Raw genomic sequence first — 27,538 nt, forward strand, 5'->3', positions numbered from 1 at the left:
AGAGAGAAAGCATGCGTCTGGCACGGCACAGTGTGTGAAGTCTGACTTGGGGATCTTACATCACCCAAAAGCAGCACAACAATGGCTGGGTTATGCAGGTGTTAAAGGGCTGCAGCGTCACAATACCTCGGGCCCCTCCACCTGAGCACCTAACGTACCTCATGTCCCTGCAGAATCCAAGAAACTCACCATTAGTGGATTTTATCTCCTCAACACTCTTACCGGAGTACAAGGTCTTGTTTTTCAAGGCAGAAAACACAAATTAAATTATTTGGTCCCTTACCTTACAGCAGAGTCAGAAATATGTGTGTGTGTGTGTATATATATATATATAATGCTTTATTAGGGCACCCCTACTCCCCATCTTAGACCTCAGTTCTTCAAAAGCCTCATCTGTAGAAGCTGTAGATTTCTAAATTCAACCCAAATGCGCATTTTGTTCACAGAAAAAAAGGAATAAAATTATCTATCATCCGAACTGTTTTTCATTAGGAGAGGAAGAAAAGATACCCTTCCCCACCTTTGGGGCAAGTATGAGTTCTTCACTCATCAAGTCACTCATGCTGCCTGACTAAAAATAATCACTGCAAACTTAGCTAGGACCTACTTCCCGGGAAAAGGCCGTTTGCCAAGACTCAGACTTGACACAAATCATCAGTCCCGTGAAATTCAAACAGAATAAATCTTCCATGTGCAGAACATAGCTGGGTTCTGCCTTACGGGAACTGGATGCTGCCGCGAAGTCGTGAGTCATACGGTCATATTTGTAAGATCAGCTCGTTGCAACTGTCTGGTATCAAAGACAGTCACGGAGCAGCCCTCCCCGTATCACAGGGCTGTGGAAACGTGCAGGGAAACATTCTCTAGGTAGAGAAAGCTTTGATTTATAAGCCGTGATGTTTTCACCGCTCCTGAAGGAACAGAGTTGCCTGCTGGGCTAGGCAGGCCCGTGGCAGGAGTACGGTTTCTGGAGCAGGTTGGGGGACTCTGCGTGCTGCTCCCACGATTGCTAGTGGCAGCTGGGAGCACAACCCCCTCACTTCAGTGCTGCAAACGTATGCATGACTATTATTTCTTGCAGCGTGCCATAGGGAAGCAGGGTGTGAATGTGCTTTTTGCTGATTTGGATTGCAGATGGATCCTACACTGGTTTCTCCTGTGGGGCCAAAAGAGGAGCCATAATCACAGGCACAACTCGCCTCTCCTTTTCCTGTGTCACTACAGCTCTGTCCCGTTGGGTCAGCTCGCACAAATTATATGAAAGGAAGGTAGGGCAAGCTCACGATAAGCAGAGACTGCCTGTAGCACTGGCAGCATCATGCCGAGCATCACACCGAGCGAGCTGTTGCTGAACACACTTAGCAGACCTGGCATTGCTCCATGGTGAGTGCCTCACTGCTCATCCCCAGCCCCGCAGGGTGTGCAGCTCCACTGCCTCCCATCCTGTTTTCTAGTGCCACATACCATGCTCTCAGTCAGTACAAGTTTCAGGACTTTGTGTCTCAGCAAAGAATAGTAAAATTTTACTCTTTGTGGCTTCACATAGAGTTTTGTTTCAAGCTGACATCCAAGAGCAGGTCCTGGTGCTAGTACCTTGTCACAGTACGTGCCTGTTTCTGCTCTCTCAGCAAGGACAACAGAGTGGTGTGCTCAGGTCTACGCTAGAAACCCATCAAGTTTCGCTGACTCGGCAAGTTCTCACCCAGCAGCCGAACCACCACAGCAATCAGCATACAGACTCTCAGCCCATCCCAAGCACCACAAGAAAGAGATGTAGGCTAACCTGTTACACATATCTCTTTCAGCTTCAGCTCCCTGGACAACGGGAGCACATCCAGGGACACAGGTCACCTCAGGAGATGGGAGGTAACTTGTTAAAGGACGGTGACTCTACTTCCACATGTCTGAACCATGGGACTGGGTAGAAGACCCTGAACTACTAAGCTGTGCTGCAAGTGCTCAGATTTTCACAGCTACACAACTAAGGCACTCACCATGCTGTACAAATAACCTGACTGGCCTGATTCCACCTGTGGTTTCCTACTGACACCCATCATCTGCATATTGTATTTCCAAGCAGTCACTTCACATGCTTCCATTTGAATAGAATTTAACTCCTTAAGGGCACTGGATCAGCAGCTGTGAAGCCAAAGATCCCCAGATACAGCTCAACAGATACCACCACAGGCAACAGCAGCAGTTCAAGCTTCCCTTTACAGCTCTCTCCGAAGCCTTTCCCCTTCTAGACGCAATTCCTTTGGGAAACCAGTTAATTCCCTCTCACCTCTGCAGAGAAGGATGATGAGGAATGCTGACCACAGAATTTTGCATTCGGACAGTTGCTCTCTCTGCCATAGCCCAAAATATTCAAAATCATTTCACATTGGCTCAAGAGCAGGCAGCTCTAGTGAATGGTTTTAAATTTATTGATATTTAACACAGGAGTGTAAGAGATTATGATAGCCTGAGAGGAAAGAAGCTACTTTAAGGTACTGTGAGTCAACCATAGAATCATAGAATAGCTTGGGTTGGAAGGGACCTGAAATACCATCTAGTTCCATGGCAGGGACACCCTCCACTAGACCAGGGTGCCCAAAGCCCCATCCAACCTGACCTTGAACACTTCCAGGGATGGGGCATCCACAGCTTCTCTGGGCCACCTGTTCCAGTGCCTCACCACCGTCACAGTAAAGAGTTTCTTCCTAGTATCTCATCTAAATCTACCCTCCTTTGGCTTAAGGGGCCATTCCCCCTTGTCCTATCACTCCATGCCCTTGTAAACAGTTCCTCTCCAGATTTCTTGTAGGTCTCTTTAGGTACTGGAAGGCTGCTATAAGGTCTCCCCGGAGCCTTCTCTTCTCCAGGCTGAACAAATGCTTTGCACAAGTCCAGGTAGATGATGTCAGTTGCCCTTCCCTTATCCACCAACGCTATAACCCCATCGTACAAGGCCATCAAATTTGCCAGGCATGATTTTCCCTTAGTGAAGCCATGTTGGCTGTCACCAATCACCTCCTTATTTTCCAGGTCTCCCATTTCCTTCCAGAGAGGGCCAGATAATGGAACTTAAGAACTTGCTTTTTGAATTTTCACCCCTTGATCTAACTTCAGTAAAAGTTTAAATGCAATGTCAAGGCTTGACTTGGCCACAGACAGCCCATGACATCCACCAATAATATGCTCAAACAATATAGACAGAGGCTCAGTGTGCGAACCACCAAGAGGGCAGAAAGTTGAACAACAAACTCAAGCATATAATCTGATGAATCTGCTAAAAGTCTGCTGCTTGGTAACTTGGCTAGGCCAACTAGCTGAGCCTCAGTTTGGTGCTCATGATGAAGATCACCATTAGTTAACAAGGTACCACACATCAGGAGTGCCACTGTGGCAGGTGGCATGTGCCAGTCCTGGTTTTCCTAACCAGGATCTGTGCCAGCCCTACCATGACGACAGTAAATGACATCACCCTGCCCAGATCAGTGTGCTCTGTCAAGTTGTTCCCCTGCTTACCAATCATGGGCATCCCTAGGGTTTGGTATGGGCATTCCAGGCTGCCTCCTTGTGTCCTTCCAAAGATAGCAGAGTAAATGGCTATCACCATGCTCTTCTTACAGCTTAGCCTCAGCTTGTCATCTTCACAGGCTACTTTACTCTTGTACTCATCTGGAAGGAAACAAATACTTAATTACTCAGCTGATCCAGAGGCAGGCACTCAGCATGAAGGGAGCCCTCTCACCTCCCCGTGGTGTGAGCTTGTCAGAAGCAGCAGCGATTCTGGGCATATGCCCAGAGGTGCACACCAGCTGCCAGCACAATCCCAGCCTTACAAATGCATTTGCTAGAGTAGCAGTGATCATTTGCATTATGCATCCTCTCTTTGGCATTATCAGTGCTTTTAATGAACATATTTTAACCTAGCACGTGTCATTTCTGGTAAATAGCCAATAATTTCATTCTGCAGACAAAGAAGTGAGGCATGGCAATTGAGTGATTTCCACACAAACCTATGATATTACAAACCTATGGCAGCAGAAGGTAAAAGCCTGTCTTTAGGCACCTGTCTCATCCACAGAGCAGCCCTTTCTGTACAAAGCATTTATTCTACATCACAGCAGCTCAAATGCAAACATAATTATGTTCAATAGCTTTTTTCACAGCAGATTGGCAGATTCAATAGGAGATATACTACATTTGTTAATGATGGGGGCTGTGCTTGCCTGTTGGAAGTACAAATGTGCAAAGCTGCTTCCCAAATCCTTCTTGAAATGGTCAGTCCAAGAACACAAAATACACCCTTGCTTTTGTAAGGCTGGTGTACACAGAACAGTTGCTCAGTTTACATCTATCAAGGAGACTGGGCAATTACTTCACAAGAAATCACATGTCATTCACTTCTCTTTACTATTATTATTTGTATTATGGGAACCCCTAGAGGTCCCAACCTAGAACAGGCCCTCCCCATGTATGTCTGCCAACACACCACAGAAGACAACATTGTTTTGAGGAGCTGAGTCTTTATAGCTAGATTTCTACAAGCGTGAAAGATAGAGACTAAGAGAAGTGAAGTCTATAGTCACCCCAGCCAACCCAGGACACAGCCAGGAATATAACCTCAACCTCTCCAGTGGAGTGACCTTCCACTTGATTACGTTATTTACCATTAGAAAAGTAGCCACAACAGCATCCAAATAGCTTAATGGGAAGGGTCCCTGACCCCTAGTAACCTCCCAACCATGATCAGTCATTTTATCTGAAATGCTCCTAGTTGTACCCGGTCAAAATTGTGCCATAGAGCACGCTAAGAACCAAACAGCGTGGATAATCACCAGCCAGTGCCTGGGGCTGCCCCTGCCCCCGTATCATTTCCTAGCATAGACATGACTTTTGGCTCTCCCTGCCACTGGTTCTCTATGCCCGATACCATATATATATATGTGTGTATATATATATATGAGAACTTATGCAAAGTCCATATGTATGAAATTACTCAGCAACTGAGAACACTAGCTAATAATTACTTTATAGTTTAATACTTAAGTCTTTACACCATGGCAGCTAGCACTTAATGAGACATTTTTGACTGTACTGTAACTATAGGTTTGAGAATTATTTTTCCTGATTGCAGCTGGAGAGGAATTTTCCACCAAAGTTGAATCATAAAAGAATTTAGTTTGGAAGACTCCTCAGGAGCTCATCTGGCTTAATCCCTGCTCAAATCAGGGCTAATTTCTACATTAGATTAGTTTTTTCAGAAGAAACTGCATGGAGAAAACATGTACCAAAACAGGCACATGCTGATTTAAAAGAAATGTTCAAAACCAAAAAACTCTTCTGAAAATTCCTACTGGAAATAAAAAAAAAAAAGGCCCCTCAAAATAGCCTATTACCTAGTGATCAGAGCGTCCACCTGGAGTGTGAAAACCTGGGTCCAAATCCTCATAGTCTGGGTGAGAATCTTAACCCTAGACACTATCCCAGTACATAATCTTCCTTCTCTCTCTGCAGCCTTTTACAAAACTCTCTGAAAGATCCTAGTTTTTATCCCACTGCAGGGAAACTTTCAAACCTCTAAAATATTTCTTGAATGGGAAAACACTTTCTCATCCATCCCTGTAGATGAAGACAGAATTTAGACCTAACTTATTCATGGGAGAATCTTTGAAGAACACACATCCTTCAGCAATACCTATAGGGATAAACCCACAACAACCTGAGCACGTAAAACACTGACAGGAATCAAGAATAGAAGCTCTTTTCAACATCAGAGTAGGTAGGGAGAGGAACCTCATACACCTGTGAAGAATCAATCATCTTTATATCTATGTAGGTATTTCATCCACAACTACCATGAAGGCATCTGAATAATACACTGAACATACTAAGGGTTGTTATCTTCACCTCTCATTGTCTCCTGTAGGATTTTTGTTTCTTCTGGGAGGGAAATTGTATCAAAGCTTTAGCCTGGGTATACAGTGTAAAACCTTAATAGAACTTTATAGACTTTAAATAGATTTTATTTTCCTCTGGAAAAAAAACCAACATGAATTCAAGCTAAAAGCACAAAGGCATAAAACTGCAATAGGACAAGCTATACATAGTTAATAAACAATATTTGGACAGGGATAATACTTGTGACTGGCTGAAGTGGTTGAAATATGAAATAGTTGATTAACTTTAGAAAAAGATCAATTTTAAAGTCTCTAATGAGCGAGTGCCAGGGTCCTCTGTGAAGGTCTTATTTCTTCCAAGGCACTAACTCAATTTCCTCTTCTGATTTGGTTATTATTAGCTACATCTCCCAATTAACAAGTATAATTGATTGCTTAACCACATGTCCTGTGGACTTATTTAAGGTCCTTACAATATCTATTAAATTTGGTTGACCATTCAAAGTCAGGGCTTGTCATTTGGAAACTTGCCTGGGATTTAAAGGCAGTATTGCATTTGGCCCAGAAGACACTGGGATGCACATTGACATCCTGTCTGAAAGTCAGTCCAGCAGTCATGAGACAGTCAACAACAAAACTCAGCCTCTCACATTCGCAGTTCTTACCCTTGTAGACGCTTTGGGAAGTTGTTCAGGACTTACGGGGGCAGCTACCTGACGGATGGTTTGAGATATTAGATGAGGGAGGTGAATCTGAGTGCACAGTCCGTGGGAACCAGTGCAGTTCATGGGTGATGTGCTCCCAGCGCACTGCGGTGTGGTGTATGAGGGCTGTGACACCTGAAGCAGATGCCACCTCCTCATGGTCACTAAATTCTGCCCTAGGAAACACCTACTGGAGCGGCCATTTCGCAAGGCTCTGGCTGAATTCAAACTGGTTAGGGCTGCAGTCCCCTGGGCTGGCACAGATAAAAGACACTGCTTTCTTAAAAGGAAGAAAAAAAGAAAAAAGAAAGGATGAAATACGCAGTAGTATATCAGACTCCCAAAAGGTTCCCGTAAGCTTGATCACTGGAAAACAGATACTCTGAGTTCTGGGCAAGCTAATAGAAATCTGGATAACTAAACAGATAGAAAGTGATGCTACAGAGGACACAAGTCCCTGAAAGTATTTTCTGCTTCATAGCCTTGCCACCTCCATCTTAGCCAGGATGAACCAAAGCCAGCTGTCTTTCATCCAGGCACTGATGGCTCCCACGCATTGGATGATGGTAATGACTGTGACTGATATAAAGAAAATGCAGAGTTAAGCATCATCCATATATTTACCGGTACTTCAACCCATAATAGCCTTATATAAATATTGAAAAGAACCAAGGCAGCGTAAGTGACATAAGAGAGCTGGGACTGGGAATGAATCCGCATTTTTCTCTCTCACTCTCCCAAGAAGAACTGGCCTCCTACAGATCAGTCACAATCTGGTCCTAAGCCTGCTGTAACTGTTACAGTCTGGATATAATTCAGTCCAAATGCAAACATTTGTATTAGTGGGTTTCATGTTTCACCCTGAAAAATTAAACATGCTTAAATGGCCTAGGAAAGGTGGCAGTGATATTCAGCAAATGGCTTACTCAACTCTAATCCCCCATGCAGTCATTTGTAGGGCAACAGAGATTTACCATGATTAAGATATTTGCTAAGGATAATATCCCTTTTATTACTGCCTGTTTTCAGAGACACTGGCTTAAATATAACTCAATAGAGAGAAACCAAGGAGGGAACAGCTGTAGGCTTTTCTAGACACGTTTTTAAAGGTCATTATACGACACGGTTAAAACATAGCTAGAACAATTGAGGGAAAACAATGATAAATGTTTCTAATGGAAAAATTGGCGCTCTCAAACAGTAAAGTGAACAAGAAGACCCACTGTAATGACAGGATGTGTACAAGAATATTAAAGTATTGACCTGTAGTAAATCCATTTACCCAGTGTCTTAAGGACATTTTCACCTGTGGTCTATAACAATTTTCTGAATGATCATGACTGGGAAGCTCAAAACTAATTGTCAGTTGGCTCAATCTCTACAAGATCTTAGAGATAAAAACTCCTAAATAGATTTTGTATCTAACAAAGTGATGGAATACATGAATGCCAGATGTCTACCTTGCCTAAAATTATATTTTCCAACAGAACTTATGAAAAAACTGTATTACATTTTGCTAATTAAAATATGCATGCATCACATAATCAATGCATAGTTGACCCTGTTTCCCAGATCAAAGAGCTGGAAATATGTGGAAAGAGAAATCTGTCTTCCTCACAAAATCCTAAAGGATTTAAATCTCAGAATCAGGGATATGAGCAAAGAAAGAGATTTTGCAGGAAACGGAGATGGTCTTGACTACTTCCTTATCAGGTCAGGATTGTTTCCCACAGAAGACTATCTTGTCTAGTCTATAACTTCTATATTAATGAGACTGCACCCAATATGCTACTTCAGAACCATGCTGCACTCCATGTTAGCCAATAACTTCTCTTCAGCCCAATTTTTGCCTTTCCCACCTTCATCTCAGCTTTGTTAGCTGTTCCGCTGCATACCACACAAAACAAGGAACACTTCCTGCCTTGAAATTCATAACTCTTCATTACATTCAGCCATTCCACCAAGACCTGTCTTCCTTTCACTGGTAAGTGAATGTGTTTAACTATTGGGTGGTGGTTAGCGTTGGTCTGTGAAAAAGGGCACAGGGACAATTCACTTTCTCACCTAGCCGCTCTCTCCAGAAGAACTGTGTTAATGGCAGATACCTCTCCAATGCTCCGTGTCACTCTTCCTACCCACATCTCCTACTGCACCTATCAGATACTGGTTGGTTGCACTGAGATGCACAGTGGCCAGATGGTTCAAGTGGAATATGCAACCATTTAGTCACAAGTTAAAACTCACACTGGAATTCATCACCAAATAATAAAGATTATAATCTATTTTGCTGGTTTCAACCCATGCAGAAGAATACTTACTTACGTTGCAAAAGTCGCCACATAGCAATTTTTTGTGTCAGCCTAAAGAGAAAAGCCGAAACAAGGGTTAACCATGGAAATACGAACTCTACTATGGATGTAGTCACTCCAGACCATAATTCACAGTCACAAAGGACAGAAGGCACCTCTGCAGATTGTCTAGGCAAGCCCCCTTGCTCATACCAGAGTCAACCAGAGCAACCAGGTTCCTCAGGGCCATGTCCATTCAAGTTTTAACATCTCCAAGGATTGAGACTCCACAACCTAATTGGGCAACCTGTTCCAATGATCCTGTTAATTGTGTGAGAGATGAGTATAGTGAGTACCTGCTAATATCTCTTCCAGGGGAATTAAGAAGATAAGTCTCCAAGACAGGAAACCTATTAAACAGCAGGACAGACACCTCTAAGCAGCATCCTTGAACAAAAGACTGCCCATGTACAGCTCAGCTTGGACATGCCCATCCAGTACCCTTCCTTGTAACCTGTGACCCTCATTTTTATATATTTTTATTTTCCCCCACAAACAGCTAATTCCAAGGATCTGCGGTACACCTTCTGTAAGAAATGGAGACATTTTTTAGTGCATGTAGATCTAAGTCCACCTTCCCAAAATTAAAACAGATAAGCGCATCTCAAAGCAGGCAGGGCACAGGTGCCTTGGATAGCTTTCACTGACTCCTACCCTCTTCTGTGAAGAAGGTAATTGGACTGAAAGTGTATTTCGCAGTTGGTGCTCCCCTTCAAACCTTTTCCCCACATTCCTATTCCTGTGTTCCTTTATTTACTTATTTTTCATTTCAAGTAAGCATTTGTTATCTGAGTTTTGCATCCTCTTCTACTCTTTGGAAGATATAAGCAGATTCTGGCCTCCAAGTCCCCGAATGCAAGCAAGTTGACACAGATCAGAAATTGCTCACAGTGGCAAACACCTACTCCTTAGAGCAGTGCACATTGCTACAGCTCCTTGCTTTTTGTTTCCTCCCAATTTCCTTTCACTTACGACATGCATTTCATATCCTGAGTCCCAGAGCTTCCTCCTCATCCTCATGAACTTGTTAGTAATGAATACTTTCCATTCATCTCAGAATTTGAATAAATCCATATCAATCAAGTCAGCATTCCCTTAGGCAGGATTGGACGGAGGAAACCTTTCCAGGACAGGAAAGGTCTCCAGAGTCCTCAAATACAGACTTTCCTCTGACTCCCCCACAAGCACTTCAGCTGTGGGCTACCTGGGCATTCCCTCATTTCAACACCCAGGATATGAAAAAGATCATCTCCTTTCATTTGGAGCATAAGTAAGTGAGAATGTCACAAATTCATGCATTTGCATAGAAATACCTTTTAACATTATTTCAGATCAATTTTCCCTTTGAGAAACTTTTTGTGAAGATGCTGTAATTTAACTTCTAAAAATTGAAGTTTGCTACCATCAATGGCAAGGAGCACACCACTTCTGCAGAAGTTAATCTGAAACTCTGAAAGATACATCTCAGATGACAGTCCAGAGCTATATCAGATAGGCAGTTTGCCAACTTCAGAAGTACCCTGAAAACTCAAGAGTGCCAAGTTCTGGAGGTCTGAAACCATTTTGACAAGTAAGAAGATTGTTCTTTGCAAACGACCTTGTCAGATTCCTTTAAAATTACACTCCCGATGCACCCATCCAATTTGCAATGTTTAAAAGGCGCCTTTCCCCATTGTCACTTTCATTAGTCTGAAGTAGTTGTCTTTTTATATTCTGCTGTGAAAAGCCTGGCAGTGTTGCAAATTAACTGCTACATTTCATTTCTAAAGTCGAGTTCAGATGCACCTAGTTGCACTTTCCTGTTGGACAAACAGAGGTATATGGTTATCTAAGGAGGAAAAAGGGAACAGTATCAACATATATACCCTAGACTGCAAGATGAGAGTTAAACAAAACACTTGGGAGCACTGTACAAATCTAATTCTCATCCTCCTTCTTCCAATAACAAAATTGGGCTGATTTTCTGAAGCAACAGAGACTTACAGGCATCCTGCTGCCTGAGCCTCTGCCTCACCATTTATTAGTCCTCCATCCAAGGACCTGAGAACCTGCTGGCTAAATTTCGGTGAAATTTGTCAGAAACATTGAGATGACAAATGTAGTTAAGTCCCTACACATTTTATAAGCACTGGTAGCCAACTACAGAAGACAGTCAAATTAATGCCAAAACTGGTTGTAATTTTTGCACTGTTCCACCAGCCAACCAGCATGGATGGAATATATGGTCAATTAGCATGTATATAAATCTGAACTAGCTACACCATAGGAGGCAACATAGGAAGCATGGTGAAAACTTTTGTTACTGCAACGAAAAAATGGGAGAGATGCACTAAGGAAAAAGATTACTTGAATATGTAAGGAAAAAGACTTCATTAGAACCCTTGCTCACAGCACTTTTGTTCCTCTCTTCCAGTGATGGTGTAAATCTGGAGTAATGCTGCTTAAAGTTATTATTAAAAGAGATGAAAGGAAGAATTTAGTCTTATATCATTAAAACAATCTTCTCCAAATGTTAAAATAATGGCAATAATAATTCTGACACAGGAACATTAAAAGGATACCTGATTGATATTTTTCCATATAATCCATGGGGTTGCCTGGAGCATAAAATATGGGAAAATGAAGTCTACTAGATTAAAAGCTAGTTCACTACTGTCCTAAATAATTAAACACACAGTATTCCCTCAATGGCTTTGCCTGAGAAGAAACATGTAGCTGGGAGAAATACAGTTACTAAATCTCCCAAATTCATCATGGGTGCTTTAGAAGTCCCAGCTTCTGGAGACATGATTAGGGAACCTCCAGTGCCTTTTAAGTAGTCAGAAAAATAAGTGTGCATCCAGGAAGAGCTTGATGCACCATTAGTATGATGAAAAACTGAAAATATCAGGAGATATCTGTTTTAAAAGTGTAGAATTAATTTGAAAACCAAATGTAGAACTGAAACTGAAAAAAATATTGAAGAAATCCACACTATTGGAAAGAATTCATTACCATGCCTTTACCCCAGAGATCTACTCTTCTCTGCTTTTTTTTCCAAGATATATTTATTTGAGGAGAGCAATTGATCTATATTTTCTGTCTTGAATAAGTCTATATACAGAACCCCCTGCAGAAGTACTGTATAAGTTCACCTCCCTATTCTGTGAGGCCTACACACACAGTTTAAAGTATGGATTCAATATAACAGATCTAAACTTTCACAAAAGTAAACCTTTGCAGCATCTCAATTTGGTTTGTAAGCATATTGTTTCTGGGACATGCTTTTCTTCTCACAGTTCTCCACCAGTATGCCAGAAAATCTTGAAATCTATCATTCCGCTATTGCAATCCGCTACCACAGTAGGAACACGTTGAGATTTAGATTTATGGGTTTCATTTTTAAAAACTTGTTTTCGTTGTGTTTATTTTGGTTAATTGCCCCAAGGACACCCCTTTGCTCTTCTTGGGAGAACGCTCCCAGACCACTTTGTGTCCTGCAGCACCCAAAGCCACTCATGACACCCGAAGCACCATCCACAATGCAGTCTCCATCATCAGATGGAGAAAGGTATCACAGGGGCCCACAACAGCGAAGGATGGGCTGGATCTCTCTCTTCTCTCGCTGTTATGAGACCCCACCTGGAGTACTGCATCCAGCTCTGGAGGCCACAGTACAAGAAAGACATGGAGCTGTTGGAGTGAGTCCAGAGGAGGCCACAAAGTTGATCAGAGGGCTGGAACACCTCTCCTATGAAGACAGGCTGAGAAAGTCGGGGTTGTTTAGCCTGGAGAAGAGAAGACTCTGGGGAGACCTGATTGTGGCTTTCCAGGACCTAAAAGGACCTACAGGAAAGATGGAGAGGGACTGTTTATCAGGGAGTGTAGTGACAGGACAAGGGGTAAGGGGTTTAAACTGAAGGAGGGTAGATTTAGATTAGATATTGGGAAGAAATTCTTCCCTGTGAGGGTGGTGAGGCACTGGAACAGGTTGCCCAGAGAAGTTGTGGATGTCCCAGTCATTGGAAGTATTCAAGGCCAGGTCGGATGGGGCTTTGGGCACCCTGGTCTACTGCAGGGTGTCCCTGCCCATGGCAAGGGGGTTGGAACTAGATGATCTTTGAGGTCCCTTCCAACCCAAACCATTCTATGATTCTATAAGTACGTGAGGGCAAAAGCTCCCAGTTCCTTCTGGCAATGCTATTGACTCACCTGTCCCAGTACAGAAAGACTGTGGTGTATCACTTCCATCTCCTTCACTGAAAATTTGTGGCTTAAATGGGGTTTTTTTACCCTTGTTTTTTTCCTAGGACCCCACAGAAAACTTAAATGCAAATGGACAAAGGGGATCTATAAAAGTCACAGCTCTGTGATTTATACAATTTAGGCAGGTTTCAGAATTTGTCTTTTTTCAGTGGTTCGCATATGGATACTGGAGACCTGATCCAGCAAAGGCAATCTTTCACCTACATCAGTAGGAAGCACCTTGGTCTTTGCTGGCTCCTCATTATGTCAATCAGGGCTGACTGCTGAGGCTTGAAAAAAAGCTGGAATTTTATTTTTTTTTTTTTTTTTTAACTCTCCTGGGTCAGCAGCAGTTTCCTTCTCTGTGGGGGCAGGGGCTGACAATAATCTCTGCATTCGCTGACAATGAAATCACACATTCCTCTTAATCCCGCTCCTGACAGTCAAGTGATTAGTGTGCTACAGCAATAGGGCTATTTGACAGTGCCTGAAAATCTCTGTGCATCAACGGCTTAAAACAATATTAATCGTTAGCATTAAAGTTTCTCTGACCCCAACCACAGGCTGATGGAGCTGTCCTCTGTTATTTATAGCGTTCCTTTATTCACACCTTTTCAGCGCCACAGCGTTTGCTGCCTGAGGTTTTATTGCCCTTATAAATTTCCACTCCCTGCACCACATTAACAGTTTTGAAATAATACAGATAAGCAAGAGCAAGCTGATGAATGCAGGAGGTAAAAGGCCTATTCTGCTGCCTCGGTGGCTGGGCCAGAAGGATGTGCCCATTCAACAGCCCACCAAAAAGCAATGCAGCGAACAATACAGTGAACTTCTCCTGCCACCAATAAACCTGTCTTACAAAGAAGATTAATGCTTTTCTGAAAGGGTTGATAACTACTGAATTGCCAATCTATCCCAGCACTAAAAATCAATCACCAGCGTTAAAAGGACCAGGAATACATTTAGGTCCCTTTTTGCTCTCATTTGAAATTTCTACAAAAACTGTTCTTTCCGCTCTTGCTGACAGCATTTTGCAAATTGTGCTTCAGGAGTGAAAGCCTTGAGGATGTGTGATGAGACCAGGCTTTTCATGCCATGTTCACTGAATTTAACAGAAGAGGTGTAATCCTCAGCCCAGCAAAGTCAATGACAAAGACCACCCTAGATTCAATATTGAAGGAATGGATTGTAGGCAAATTAAAAGGTGAACAAGATGCATACACTTAGAATCATAGAATATCCTGAGTTGGAAGGGACCCATAAGGATCATCGAGTCCAACTCCTGGCTCCACACAGGACCAGCCGAATCAGAGCATATGACCGAGAGCGTTATCCAGATGCTTCTTGAACTCAGTCAAGCTCGATGCTGTGACCACTTCCCTGGGGAGCCTGTTCCAGTGCTCGACCACCCTCTCGGTGAAGAACCTTTTCCTAATACCCAACCTAAACCTCCCCCGTCACAGCTTCATTCCGTTCCCTCAGGTTCTATCACTGGTCACCAGAGGGAGGAGATCAGCGTCTGCCCCTTCACTCCCCCTCGTGAGGAAGCTGTAGGCCGCGATGAGGTCTCCCCTCAGTCTCCTCTTCTCTAGGCTGAACAAACCAAGGGACTTCAGCCTCTCTTCATATGTCTTCCCCTCTAGACCCTTCGCCATCTTTGTTGCCCTCCTTTGGACACTCTCCAATAGTTTTATGTCCTTTTTGTACTGTGGCACCCAAAACTGCACACAGTACTCGAGGTGAGGCCACACCAGCGCAGTGTAGAGTGGGACAATCACTTCCTTAGACCGGCTAGCAATGCCGTGCTTGATGCACCCCAGGATATGGTTGGCCTTCCTGGCAGCCTGGGCACGCTGTTGACTCATGTTCAACTTGCTGTCGACCAAGACCTCCAAGTACCTTTCAGCATGGCTGGTCTCCAGCGTCTCATCGCCTAGTCTGTATGTATAGCCAGGGTTGCCCCTTCCCAGGTGCAGAATCCAGCACTTGCCCTTGTTAAACCTCATGCGGTTGGTGATTGCCCAGTTCTCCAATCTGTCCAGATCTCTCTGCAAGGCCCCTCCACCCTCAATGGAATCAACAACTCCTCCCAATTTGGTGTCACCTGCAAACTTGCTCATGACACCTTCTAGTCCTACATCCAAGTCATTTATGAAAACATTAAAAAGAACTGGCCCTAAAATGGAGCCCTGGGGAACCCCACTAGTGACTGGCCGCCAGCGTGATGTAGCCCTGTTTACCATAACTCTTTGGGCCCGACCCGTCAGCCCGTTGCTCATCCATCGCACTATGTTTTTGTCAAGCTGTATGCTGGACATTTTGTCCGGAAGGATACTGTGAGAGACAGTATCGAAAGCTTTACTGAAAGCTAAAAAAATGACATCAACTGGCTTCCCTTGGCCAACTAGATGGGTGACCTTGTTGTAAAAGGAAACTAGGTTTATTAAACAGGCCCTTCCTCTCACAAACCCGTGTTGGCTATGACGAATGCCTGCGTTGTCCTTCAGGTGTTTTTCGATAACTCCCAGTGTAATTTTCTCCATAATTTTACCAGGACACTGAAGTGAGACTGACAGGCCTGTAATTACCAGGGTCTTCTTTCTTGCCCTTCTTGAAAATTGGAACAACATTTGCCAGCTTCCAGTCAACTGGGACCTCTCCAGATTCCCAAGACCATTGAAAAATAATTGAGAGAGGTCTCACAATGACATCAGCCAACTCTCTGAGCACCCTAGGATGATTACCATTGGGCCTCATGGACTTGGATGCGTCCAGGTGGAGCAGCAAGTTCCACACAATTTCAGGGTCAGCTAGGAGTTTATCGTTACCGCAGTCATGGTCCTCCAACTCGGGGCAACTGGGGTCCTAGAGCCCATCATCAGTGTTGAAGACAGAGGCGAAGACACTTCAAGCCTAGGTGGTCCTTCCAAAATGTCCTTTCCATACTTTTCAGTCAATCCAACTGAAATCTGATGAGGAGACCTGACCAATTCCCCAAGAGACATAAAGCAGCTTCACATTCACCAGCAACTGGGAATCACCAACACAGAGGACAACTCTTTGCAATTCTTTGATAGCTGGAAAAGCTCTGCCACAAGTGATGGTTTTCTGCTGCTTGTACAGGTTTTGAAGTACCACTGGCAAAATAATTGCAGAATTTGCCAGGACACAGCATGTCAGCTCCATCACTATATGTTAGAGAGTGCAAACCTGAAGATGACATTTTTATCAGCAGATTATCTAACTGGAATTAATTCCTAATTGATTTTAAAATCCAGTTGCTTTCTAATTAAAATTGCCTAGGGCTGTTAAGAAAAATAAAGTTACCTGAGCAAGATTTTGGCAAGGACATGAGGATGGGCATTCCCATGTTTGAAAAAAGTCATTGACATTTCACAAGAATTAACAGGACCTCTTAGATTAGAATTAAATCTATGTTGGAGAAAATGACCGCCTGGTCTCATCAAAACATGGTTCCAGGTCAATTCTCAGCACAAAGGTTTTTCCATAAATCAAAGCTACAGGTTCTGAACTAGAACAGAGTGACCTCCCCCACCCCCTTTCCACCTTCTACCCCCACACAAACTTTTGGCACTTCACCCTTTGCCAACAAACACAAGTTTCCTCCCCAGATGCATTTCTCAAAGCCTTGATGTGCCTTTCACAATTATGTTTTTGTATTGTTACAGACAGATTTGAGCTGCAATTGGAGCCCAGGTCACAATCCAGGCTTTCTGAAACTTCAAAGGTTTTAGTCTTATGTTTGTGAATAGAAGGGAGAGCAGCAAAGTTTGGATTTACACTTTGTTACATCGCTGGGATGATTAATACAGGGAGGCTTCGCGCCCGCCAGCCTCCAATTATCACATCCAGCTGCTCCACACAGCATTTTAAAATTAAATAAAAATAATAATAGTTTAAAAAAAAACCACTGGATGGAGATTATCTCTCCCTGAATCCTTGAAGTCCTAAGCTAAAGTAGCAACTGCCTGATAGGGAAGAGGGAAAATACCAGTATAGCATTACAGGGGGCTGCAGCTCTATTCAGAGCTGAGAAGGGGACAGTACATCCAGGACAGCAAGGCAATGGCAGAGGAGGAGACAAGAGAAGGGCACTACATGGGGGACTCATGGGGGAAGCCACATAAGCAGGGTAGGAGCCCTCTCCTTTCTCAACAGCGCTGCCAGCAAATGGCCACTCAGACAACACATCTCATCCTAAGGAATCCCTTCACAGATACAAGCAAGCAGTTATGTCCCCATTTTGTTCAGCAGCATGTGCACTTTTGAAATAACAAAGCCAAAAAAAACCCCCTAAACAACCATCCATAAAGCCACCATAGGTAAATGGATACTGTGCAGGGGCAGATGGATCCCTGCTTGTACAATAGCCCAGAGCAGCAACCAACCCTGGTAAAATCAGCTGCAGTGGTATTGCTGGGGTGCAGAGAGGTGAAGTTATTTCTTCAGCACGACTTGGGCAGAGACACAGATCCTGTTCCCAGCCAGGATTAGACCACGCAGCCCCTCCGGAAAGTCTGGCACACAGAGCAAATATTTCCTAGCTTACAATAACACACGATCTTACACGGTTCTCTGTCTCTGAAGTGAGGGAGATGAACAAACACCAAACTGTTTGAATAATATTGGTGAATCCAGATTTCAGTTAGAGGGAATTCATGTTAGACCAATTAAATAGTATGTCAATTCCCTCTAATTATATGTTCCTGCAGCCTACCCGGTAATTATGCTTAATGGGTCTAAATCAAATCCGCATGTTACCTGAGAAATAATTGGATTTGTGTGCAATTCTTTAATGATCCTGAAAGGTACCCCAGAAATTGAAGTCCTCTCTGTGTTCAGGGCTTGATCCTAGGCTTCAGTGTGCTTTAGGAGTGGATCTCAGGCTACATTGGCCCTGATAAATTAAATGTGCCATTTCTCTCACGCTGAGACCAACTGGCACAGGACCCCCCACAGCCATTCTCATCAACTTTTTTAGCCTCTAAAACAGGGTGGTTGTATCCAAACTTCCCACTGGAAACCATCCCCAGGTAGTGCCAAATGCCAGGCTATATCTATAGCAGAGGAGAACAACTCCAGGTTTCACTGCTTCAGCAACACGTCCCAGCCTTGACCTGCAGGGTCCCTCTGGGGGGTCTCTGTTGAGGCTGTCCATAGCAGGATGATTTGCAGAGACACTCCCAGGTTTAGAAGGACATCATAGCTGTGCTCTGCTGAGACCTGTACTGTGCTTTTGAACATCTTCCCAAAGGTTGGTGCATATTAGAAGCTAAGGCCCGCATGCTATGAAAAGAAAATAAAAGATAACTCCCTATACACTTTGATGAATCTTGGCCCTCAAATCACATAGCACAAATAAATCAGTCGTCTCACTTGCTCCAACCTGAGACAGAATAGAGCATTTTATTGATTATTTCTGATCTCCTTAAATATTCTGTACCTTAAAATTAAAAGTATACACAGACATAGGATATTTATTTATTTACAGGCACAGAGAATACTCAGGACTGCCAAACATCTGACATTTAAAAGCAGTCCCAAGCACGTATCTGAGTCCTGTACACGCAAGATGAGAGCCCACTGGACCGAAGATCCATCCATTGGATCAGAGGGGACCACAATGAGCACAAGACTTTCCCAAAGCACACAAGCCATCGAATTTCTCATTGCTTCTAGTTAAGCAAGCACTTGTCTGAAATATTTCTTTGAATTTCTAGAAGTAGTGAACCACAACGCTTCAACACCAAACCTCTGCAAGAGTCTTCCCAGCTTCCAGCGAAAGCAGTCTCAAAGTGGTTAGTGCAGCGGGGATTGCTCCAATCGCCCTGCTCCCTGGAGCCCCACCATTTGGAAAATCTGGGGCTTTCCATTTCAACGTGATTTACAGTCCTCCATCTCCTTGAAATTCTGCCCATGAGAAACCAAAATAGCACCGTGCCTTGCGAGTGAACCCCATACAGCCAGTGAGCATCGAAACCACTAGATTTCAAACACAACGTAATATCAGAGAGGCATAACTGCAGTGACAGTGGCTGCAGGGAATGACTGCACCATCTACTTATTCTTCAGCAAAGGTACAAGTAAATGTCACTAACTTCAGTTTTGCTTTCTTTCAAGGAAGTCTTTCTTTTTAGATAACTACCTCTAGTCAGGGGCCTTTTGAGTCTCCAGCATGCCTCTGAGAGTGGGAGGGCTTGGGCATCCTTATTTTATGTTAAAGATATCCTGTCCAAACTCTGCAGGCCACTTCCAAAAGTGGCCTCGCATACCTGTATACTGGAAAACTCACCTTTGTTCTACCTAGGTAGGCACTTAACCAAGGCACCTACTTCAGTGGCATGGTACATCAGGCTCCCTTAGAATCACAGAATTGTTTTGGTTGGAAAAGACCTTTAAGATCATCAAGTCCAACCATTAACCTAGCACTGCCAAGTCTAACCAATAAACCACGTCCCTGAGCACTACATCCACATGCCTTTTCAATACCTCCAGGGATGGTGACTCAACCACTTCCCTGGGCAGCCTGTTCCAATGCTTGACAACCCTTTTGGTGAAGACATTTTTCCTAATACGCAATCTAAACCTCCCCTGGCACAACTTGAGGCCATTTCCTCTGGTCCTATCACTAGTTAGTTGGGAGAAGAGACCAACCCCCATCTGGCTACAACCTCCTTTCAGGTAGATGTAGGGAGCTCCCTTAATAGGCAGTGGAAGGGAATAGATGTCTCTAGAAGAAATTCAGACCTTAAATGGCTTCTTATGAAAGTACTTCTGTCCTGTCTACTGTTAAGAAGGACAAACTCAGGAACAGAAACATAGCCCCAAAAAGTGCATTTGTCTTTTGATAAAGTTATGGATCAAATCATGTGCCAGGCAGTGAGCTCTCAACAAGGACTCTGGTGAAGTTCGGTTACAATTTTGTGTGCTCAGACTTTCTGGAGCAGATCAATATTCAGCTTTGGGGATCAGCTCTTAAACATGAAGGCCTTGCATGAGATTCATTTACAGCTCATAAACCATACTCATATACTCAATACTCAAAAAAGGCCACCAAAATTTCTCATTGTCCTGTATTTTGCATTCTTTGGATCCATCTTTCTTCAGTCTTCTCATTAACCTTCTCCCTACTGCAGGGTGAAAAGGCTTACTGAACGGTCACTGAATTCACACGAGCACTAGACTGTGCTTCTGAGACTCAAAATTAACATCTTGAATCATCAAGGAAAAGTTGACCATGTCCTGGTATCTCTGTGCAAGGCTAATCCTTACATATTTCAAATCTTGCTATTAAACCAGCAGGGTCTGATCAAAAGTTTGCCCAGCAACTAAGAAACAATAATTTGTGTCAGGTTACCTTGTTTCACCCTGCAAAATTGGAGCTGCCTGAAAAATGTCTTGAGGAAATGTTTTCAAGCAGCTTCCCCTGCTCTCTTTCAGGAAAATCACTTACCCAGCACACACACGAACTCCTCCTTTGCTAGCATATCTGTAATTAGCAAAGAATGCAAGCCATAAATATTTATGCACAGATGGGATCCTGAAGTACCTTCAGAAGTTCAACACAGGCCTCAATAGTCAGATTTCTCAAGCGAACTTTGATACAAAACCTGCACGTTTAGGAGGACTTGTCAGAACACCCTGCTAATCACCGCTCTCTCCAGGATACATTTCTCACCCAACCAGGGATGTTACAATCACTTGTGAAAACCCCACAAAAAATGCAGGTGCTTCATTACCTACTTTTCATCTGAATTCATCACAGATCTTGCCAGATCCCTTCACCTCAGTAGCACAGTTATCTGCTTGCAAAAGTCTTCTGCGCTGCTGGCAGAGTCAGAATGTTTTTGCTTTTGTTTCAAACCTTTTCTGAAATCACGTATGTTTTTCTTCCCTGTGCAAACTTTTTTTTTATTTCTTCCCAAAAATTTTGCTGATATGATGCTGGAACCATGTTAGGTATGTCTTCTAAACATCTTGGGATTAGGCTGGTCTGAAATGCCATGTCCAGACTATTAATTCAAATAGAGTCAGGGCCTGTTCTCTAGCTGAAATCCGTTGGCACAGTTTGGCTACCATCAAACCCTATCCGTCTCCAGACTAGTGCGTCTGCTTCCAAAATGCTGATGGAGAACGGTGCCCAGGCTGTGCTGACTCCCCCAGTGGGGCCAGGAATTGGCCAAGAGGTTATTGGTTGTCCTGGGCCAAAGCCACATCAGGCTCACTCCTCCGCAGCGTGCGTGATTGCACTCCCAGTATCCAGGCACCGGCCCCATTTAATTTAAACACAAAATCACACAAAAGCCAGGTTAACATTTCCCAGCCTGATCTCAGCCTGGGAGCAATTAAAAGCTGGCTTATGGCATGGCGTGGGTAGGTGAGCTTCCCATTGCACCACCGTCTTCCGTGCCTGCATTAGGCACCCAGGTCTGAAGTCTTTGCCCACGCAAAGAGCTCCCGCTCCCTTTGGAGGGGCAGGTGGAGACGGGACAAGTCCCCCTAGCTCACTGGGACAGGAGAGGGGCTGCAGATGGGAGCGGGAGCAGCCCACCTACCGCCGACAGCGTGAGCTCAGCATTGGCAAAGGCTTTTGCTGGCACCTGCAAAAACAATCTGCAACTGGGGCTGCCAGCAAGGAGGAAGGAGCCGGAGCAGCAGCATCCCAGCAAGGCAGCGAGCAAGGGGGCGAGGGGAAACGCTCTGCACCCGGGGGGTTACGTTACACCGAAAATAAAGGTAGAAGGGAACAAAAAGTCCTACAAGGCCTGTCTGACGAGTATTAAGTATGAAAATGCTTTGGTCTCGCCAGAGCAAACAGATTCAATAGCTAGATACTTACTTGGCCTGCATTTGTACCACACGATGAGGTATTTGCCGGTTCCAGGGCACGGATCTGCGCCAAACAGCCGGCTGTTGACGAGAAACTGGCAGCTCCGCCTGTCCTGGCACTCATCCAGCATCTTCTGCAGCCAGGGATGCACACAGACACGCACAGGAAACAGAAAAACAAAAGCACTTCAGTATCTCCACCAAAGGGATCATCAAACGGAGACAAGCTTGAGAACTGGCCACCACATGAGGCAGGCAATGGTGCTCAACACAGTGGGTACCGCAGAAGCCGTGGGCTGGGAGAAGACTAAGCCTTGCACTGTTTTAAGGAGCATGATGTCTTTCCCTTTCATGCATGCAAAAGGAGGGATTTGCACTGGGAAAGTCACAGAGATTTTGAAACATTTGCATGCAATTTAATTGTAGTTTAAGTCAGTACTGTCCCAGGAGAAGCAGCTTTGAGGACATCGATCAGCCTTGACAGTTAAAAGCAGAGACCCAAACTCTGCCACCACCATTTTGCTTTAGATTTCTCAGGAGATGCACAATTTCAACCACAGCTTTCAAGAGAGCTTTTGCCTCGGTGATATAAAAGTTTTGGCCATTGCTGGCATTCCAGTAATTAGTAGTTGTGGTGGGAACACTGTTATAGAGCCAACTTAGTTTTTAATAGGGCTCCCTCCTCTTCCCCCATGACTATAATGTTTGTTTTAGCTAAAGTCAGCAAGGGCTTGCGAGTCGGAGGGTCCCCCCCACCGCTGGCATTTTGGGTGCCATCCCATTTTCTGTATGCTTTTCCTCTAGTGCTCACTCCCCACTTCCCCATTCATAACACTCATCAAAACTCCATCTCAGAATCCACAGGGGCAAGACATTCTGTCTCCTGCTAGAAAATAGCTTCATTAAGGAAGATTAATGATTTTTTTTTAACCCTATGATCCTCTAAAGCAGAAGTGAGGGGAGGGAATATTTTAAGTGGGGCAGTAATTAAGTTTTAAATTCAGCTGGATGGCTTAGGTAATATTGATGTACTCCTGTAGAGCCCCCAAAGCGTTAAAATTACCATAATGTTTGCCTGACACACATGAACCTGTCAGAGCATTTTGAGACCACAGAGCGAGGTAATCCACCAGCCTCACTAAGTCCCTGTGATACAGAGCTGTGAATTCCAGTCCCAAAACAATTAATTTTCTCTTGCAAGGAGGCACTGGAAAATCCTTTCTCAGAAATTCTCCTAGACTCCCCCGGTCTCTTTTGTCTTCTCCCTGTTCCCTTTTCTTACACCCACCTCGATATTTGGGCTTTCCCACAATCTTATCCCTGTGCCATTAACACAAAAGCTATTCCTTCTCAACCATGCACCATGCAAACCAGTTTTCTCTCTGCCTCAGTGACTCCTGTATTTTTTAGTTCTCCCCAAACATTATATACATATTATCTTTAGCATTACAACTCTGAATATCACCCTCTGAACAACAGGAACAGCAGCTGTTCCAGTTTCAAGTGCAATTTGAAACTGGAAGGTTGCTCATAACTTCGTAAAGCTTTCACCTTTTGGGCTGAGACATGCAAGAATTCATGCCTGCCTCAAGTCCGACCTTTATTTTAAAGTTCAATCCAAGACAATTCAGGCCTTTCCTAGTGAGCAGAGAACATATGCTGTTGTTTTCCACTTAAAAAGGTAATAAAATGCAGGCATCTCGTTTCAAAATACAGGGCTTAGGATGGAAAGGCTGAGAGGTGAACACTGAAGGAAGTGCCTGGGAGCATTAGCCCCAACTTGACCGTCACGTTAAAATGCATAGAAACAGCATAGTCTTTTCTCTAGGCTCATAAGGGTTGACTGCTCACTCAGCATGTGAAATTTAATTTAATGCAAAATCCAATGAGTTGCAAAGGAATTTAAGTGAGGCCTCTACACAGATACCTCTTTTGATCTCACAAGGCAAAGAACAACTGGAGCCACTCGTGAGTGCTTCACATCCAGAGAGAATCCTCTCCAAATCACTGCAGACCTGTTTGCTGGTACTGTACAGCCACAGCGGTGCTTATTCCCAAGCAGTGCTAAGAATACAGAGCAAAGGGAAAGAAGCAGCACCCCAAATGTCTTCTTTTCCCACAGGGGCATCCTTCTCCTCTCTGACGCAGCAGACTCAGGTTTTTGGTCAACAAACCTGTTCATAGCACATGGGTGGGATTTTCAAAAGCCTTCAACGTGATAAGTGCTATTAAAACCAGTGGGAAAACCACTCTGGATTTCAGCTGAGACTGAGTTAGGCCAACAAGAAGACTCTGTGAAACCCTCAGTTTCGATGTATAAGTGGCACTTGTTCATCTGTCCTTAGGCTTAGCACCAGGACCAAAGGCAATTACTTACCATCCTCAGAAAATGATGAATATGGGCAGCCTTCATGTATTGCTACTTCACCTTGTTCTACTCTAACCTTGCTTACTCCATATATTCCACAGAATCACAGAATCACAGAATGGTAGGGGTTGGAAGGGACCTCTGGAGATCATCTAGTCCAGCTAGGGCAGGATCACCTAGAGCAGGTTGCACAGGATGGCATCCAGGCAGGTTTTGAATCTCTCCAGAGAAGGAGACTCCACAGCCTCTCTGGGCAGCCTGTTCCAGTGCTCGGTCACCCTCAAAGTGAAGAAGTTTTTCCTCATATTCAGATGGAACTTCCTGTGTTCCAGTTTGTGCCTGTTGCCCCTTGTCCTGTCACTGGGCACCACTGAGAAGAGTCTGGTCCCATCCTCTAGACACCCACCCTTTAGATATTTGTACGTATTGATCAGATCCCCTCTAAGTCTTCTCCAGGCTAAACAGCCCCAGCTCTCTCAGCCTTTCCTCATGTGAGAGATGCTCCAGTCCCCTCATCATCCTTCTAGTCCTTCCACACAAGTCGAACCTCCCAAGTGTACTTTCTGCTGTATGCAAAGTAACACAGAGCCTTAGGGAGAAGTTTGTACCTAAATTAAAGAGCAAAATTCATCTATGCCATTGTGAGACCATAGAAAATGGGAAGGGTTCTTGAGGCTGAATATACTTTTTACTTATTGGTTTTAGTGTTTAGCTACAGTTTCAACTTAATTTGGTAATAGCCATAACTCTGAGAAGTTATTTCATGGGGAGAGAGAAATCAATATTTCCTTTTCATTCATGTAACTCTAATGTGCCTCCCCCTGAAGAGCAGCAATTTTCCTGAAAATATAAAAAAATCATTAAGGTTTCTGATTTCCTGCAGACTGTTTCAGTAAGGTCTTGGGCATAATGAAATATATCCATAAAGAGTAAAATAAAAAACCATGTTCAATGCTCAGTGAAATACATCTGCGAAAATGCAATGACAATTAGCAATGGTTGACTGTGCCATATTCTTGATTAAAAGTAAAGAACAAAGATGTTACACCAGCCCTAACATTAACTTAAAAACTTGTGCATACAATTTTTACCTCTCCTTGCATACACAGTAATCTACACCAGCATCTTCATAAACACTGTGCAACACAGCAACTCTACAGAACATGCGTGACAAGATGATCCACTACAGGTACACTCCCCCTGCAGGTCCAGTGCATCTGGTGTTTAGGGGGGCCCTTACAAACCAAGACCTTGGCTTTCTGGTCTCAGTCTCAAAAATCACGCTTCTAGGCAGATGTCAGATGTTGTTTCTAAAGTATTTGCTGCTGATCAGCTAGATTGACACCAGGAAGGCTGTGAGTTTCCTTGGTAGTGAGGGAATGTCCTCAGCTTACATGGCTTTTGCTTAACGGCTGGAAAAATTTAGGCAATTCATTCTGCGTTTGCCTTGTTTTTCTGGCTGTCGCTGTCAGCTGTAAAGGTGGGAAAACACAACCACAAAACCAAGCAAAAAGAGGCCCACAGACAATCTGAACTTGCACAGAAATAGTAGTAGACACGCAGAATCATCCCTAACCGGGACACACAATCAGTTGTTTATGTCATTGCCATCTGATACACCCCTGACTACTGCAAAATAAAGTCGTGTTGGATTAGATTATATTATAAAAATCATTTCAACTGAAGAAGGTGGAGGAGGAATTCCTGTCTGGCATGAAAGGGGAGGGAAGACACATTAACTGCATTGTGCCATTTTATAATTGCGTTCCTGAGGGCTGACAGCCAGTGCTCAGGAGGGAAGTTGTGGCTGCTTAAAGCCATTCCATTCTCTAGTTCATGATTGAGCTAAGATGCTGCAAGATTTAGAGGAGATAAGAGAGCAAAAAAATGTGAATTCAGTAAAACAAACACTAATCTAACCCCTGTGATTTATGCCCTGGATTAATCTCACTGTGGTGGCCTGGGTCTTAAAGCAAGGGCAGCCTCAAGCTCAAAACCATGTCTTTCTAGTGGGCATTGCAGATGAAACACATTTCTCATGCTCATTTTGTTGTGCTCGTTAGCTAAATAATTGCTTGTGCTCATTAGGTAACAACCTTTTAAATCTGGAACTGGATGCGAGCTCTGCAAGAAGGCTGTCCTCAGCCATTCCCAAGGGTGCATTCATTTTTTTTCTGTCTCTTCAAATCACTCTTCAAGAAGCACTTCCCCTGCGTGCTTAAAATAAACCACAACTGAGCTGAACACCCAAGGCAGTTAAACTTATCTCAGTTCTTAGTCCCTTGTAGTAGTTCATAGATTCAACACACTTAGGGTGAAACTTTGGACCCCTAGAAGCCAACGGTGAAACTCAATGGGAACTAGGATTTTGCCACAGGGCTGCTCTCTGTACAGCCTCCATCATCAAAGGAACATAAGGATTGACTGCAGGGCATGTCAGTCAGGCATGAAATTACACAGAGCAACACCGCTAAATAATTGCCCAAATTGTATGTTGCTGAGGAGAAAAACTCAGAGAGCAAACTGCATGAATGGATCAGAGCTGTGTGCAGTCAGATGAAGATGGGCAGAAATTTGCACTAAGAATTTTACACAAGATACCAGTAATTTTAAAAAATATGATTAAGCATTTTCAGGTCAAATTCAGTCCAGATATAGCCATTATGATGAAGTTACACCAACACTTACGCATCTCCACAAGTTTTGCAATGAGATGAATTCTCCCTGCAAAGCCACACAGTGCGATGCATTCATAATGGTTTCATACTACATTTTATTTGAATTTTGATATTGTTTTATATACCCCCGAATGTTGGTATTACTTTAAAACACAGTTACCTTAGTAATTTTAAGTTGCAAACTTATTTACAGGTTCTTTTTCCAGTTATCTGGAGATTGCACATTCATCTCTATAATTCATGTAAATTACTGAAGCTCATGGAGCAAGAGGATTTTCCAAGGATCAGCAACAGGGAAGGACAGACTACATGAGGAAGTGAAATTCTTGTTGATGGTTACCTGCCTATGGCTTTCATCAAGCAACCTTCCCAGCCTGCTACACTAGAAAGTAATTCAGCTTTGCCCAAATTACCGCATTCACTCTGTGCATCACATGAAGAAGAGATCAAAGGCCCTGGGATCTTGACCACTGATCTA

At 43.7% G+C, this 27,538-nt stretch overlaps 1 protein-coding gene across 2 annotated transcripts in view; it reads right to left on the minus strand.

The window, feature by feature from the left end:
* Positions 1 to 27,538, minus strand: part of EVA1A (eva-1 homolog A, regulator of programmed cell death) — a 218,722-nt gene that overhangs the window by 119,503 nt on the left and 71,681 nt on the right. For both annotated transcript variants that reach the window (XM_075750485.1, XM_075750484.1), the window contains exons 3-4: positions 22,025 to 22,148; positions 3,511 to 3,663 (exon numbers count right to left, since the gene is read on the minus strand). In XM_075750485.1, the coding sequence (XP_075606600.1) occupies positions 3,511 to 3,663; positions 22,025 to 22,148 (277 nt within the window). The remainder of the gene's footprint in view (positions 1 to 3,510; positions 3,664 to 22,024; positions 22,149 to 27,538) is intronic.

This window comes from Balearica regulorum, chromosome 3, assembly GCF_011004875.1.
Source record: "Balearica regulorum gibbericeps isolate bBalReg1 chromosome 3, bBalReg1.pri, whole genome shotgun sequence".
Classification (NCBI taxonomy): Eukaryota; Metazoa; Chordata; class Aves; order Gruiformes; family Gruidae; genus Balearica; species Balearica regulorum.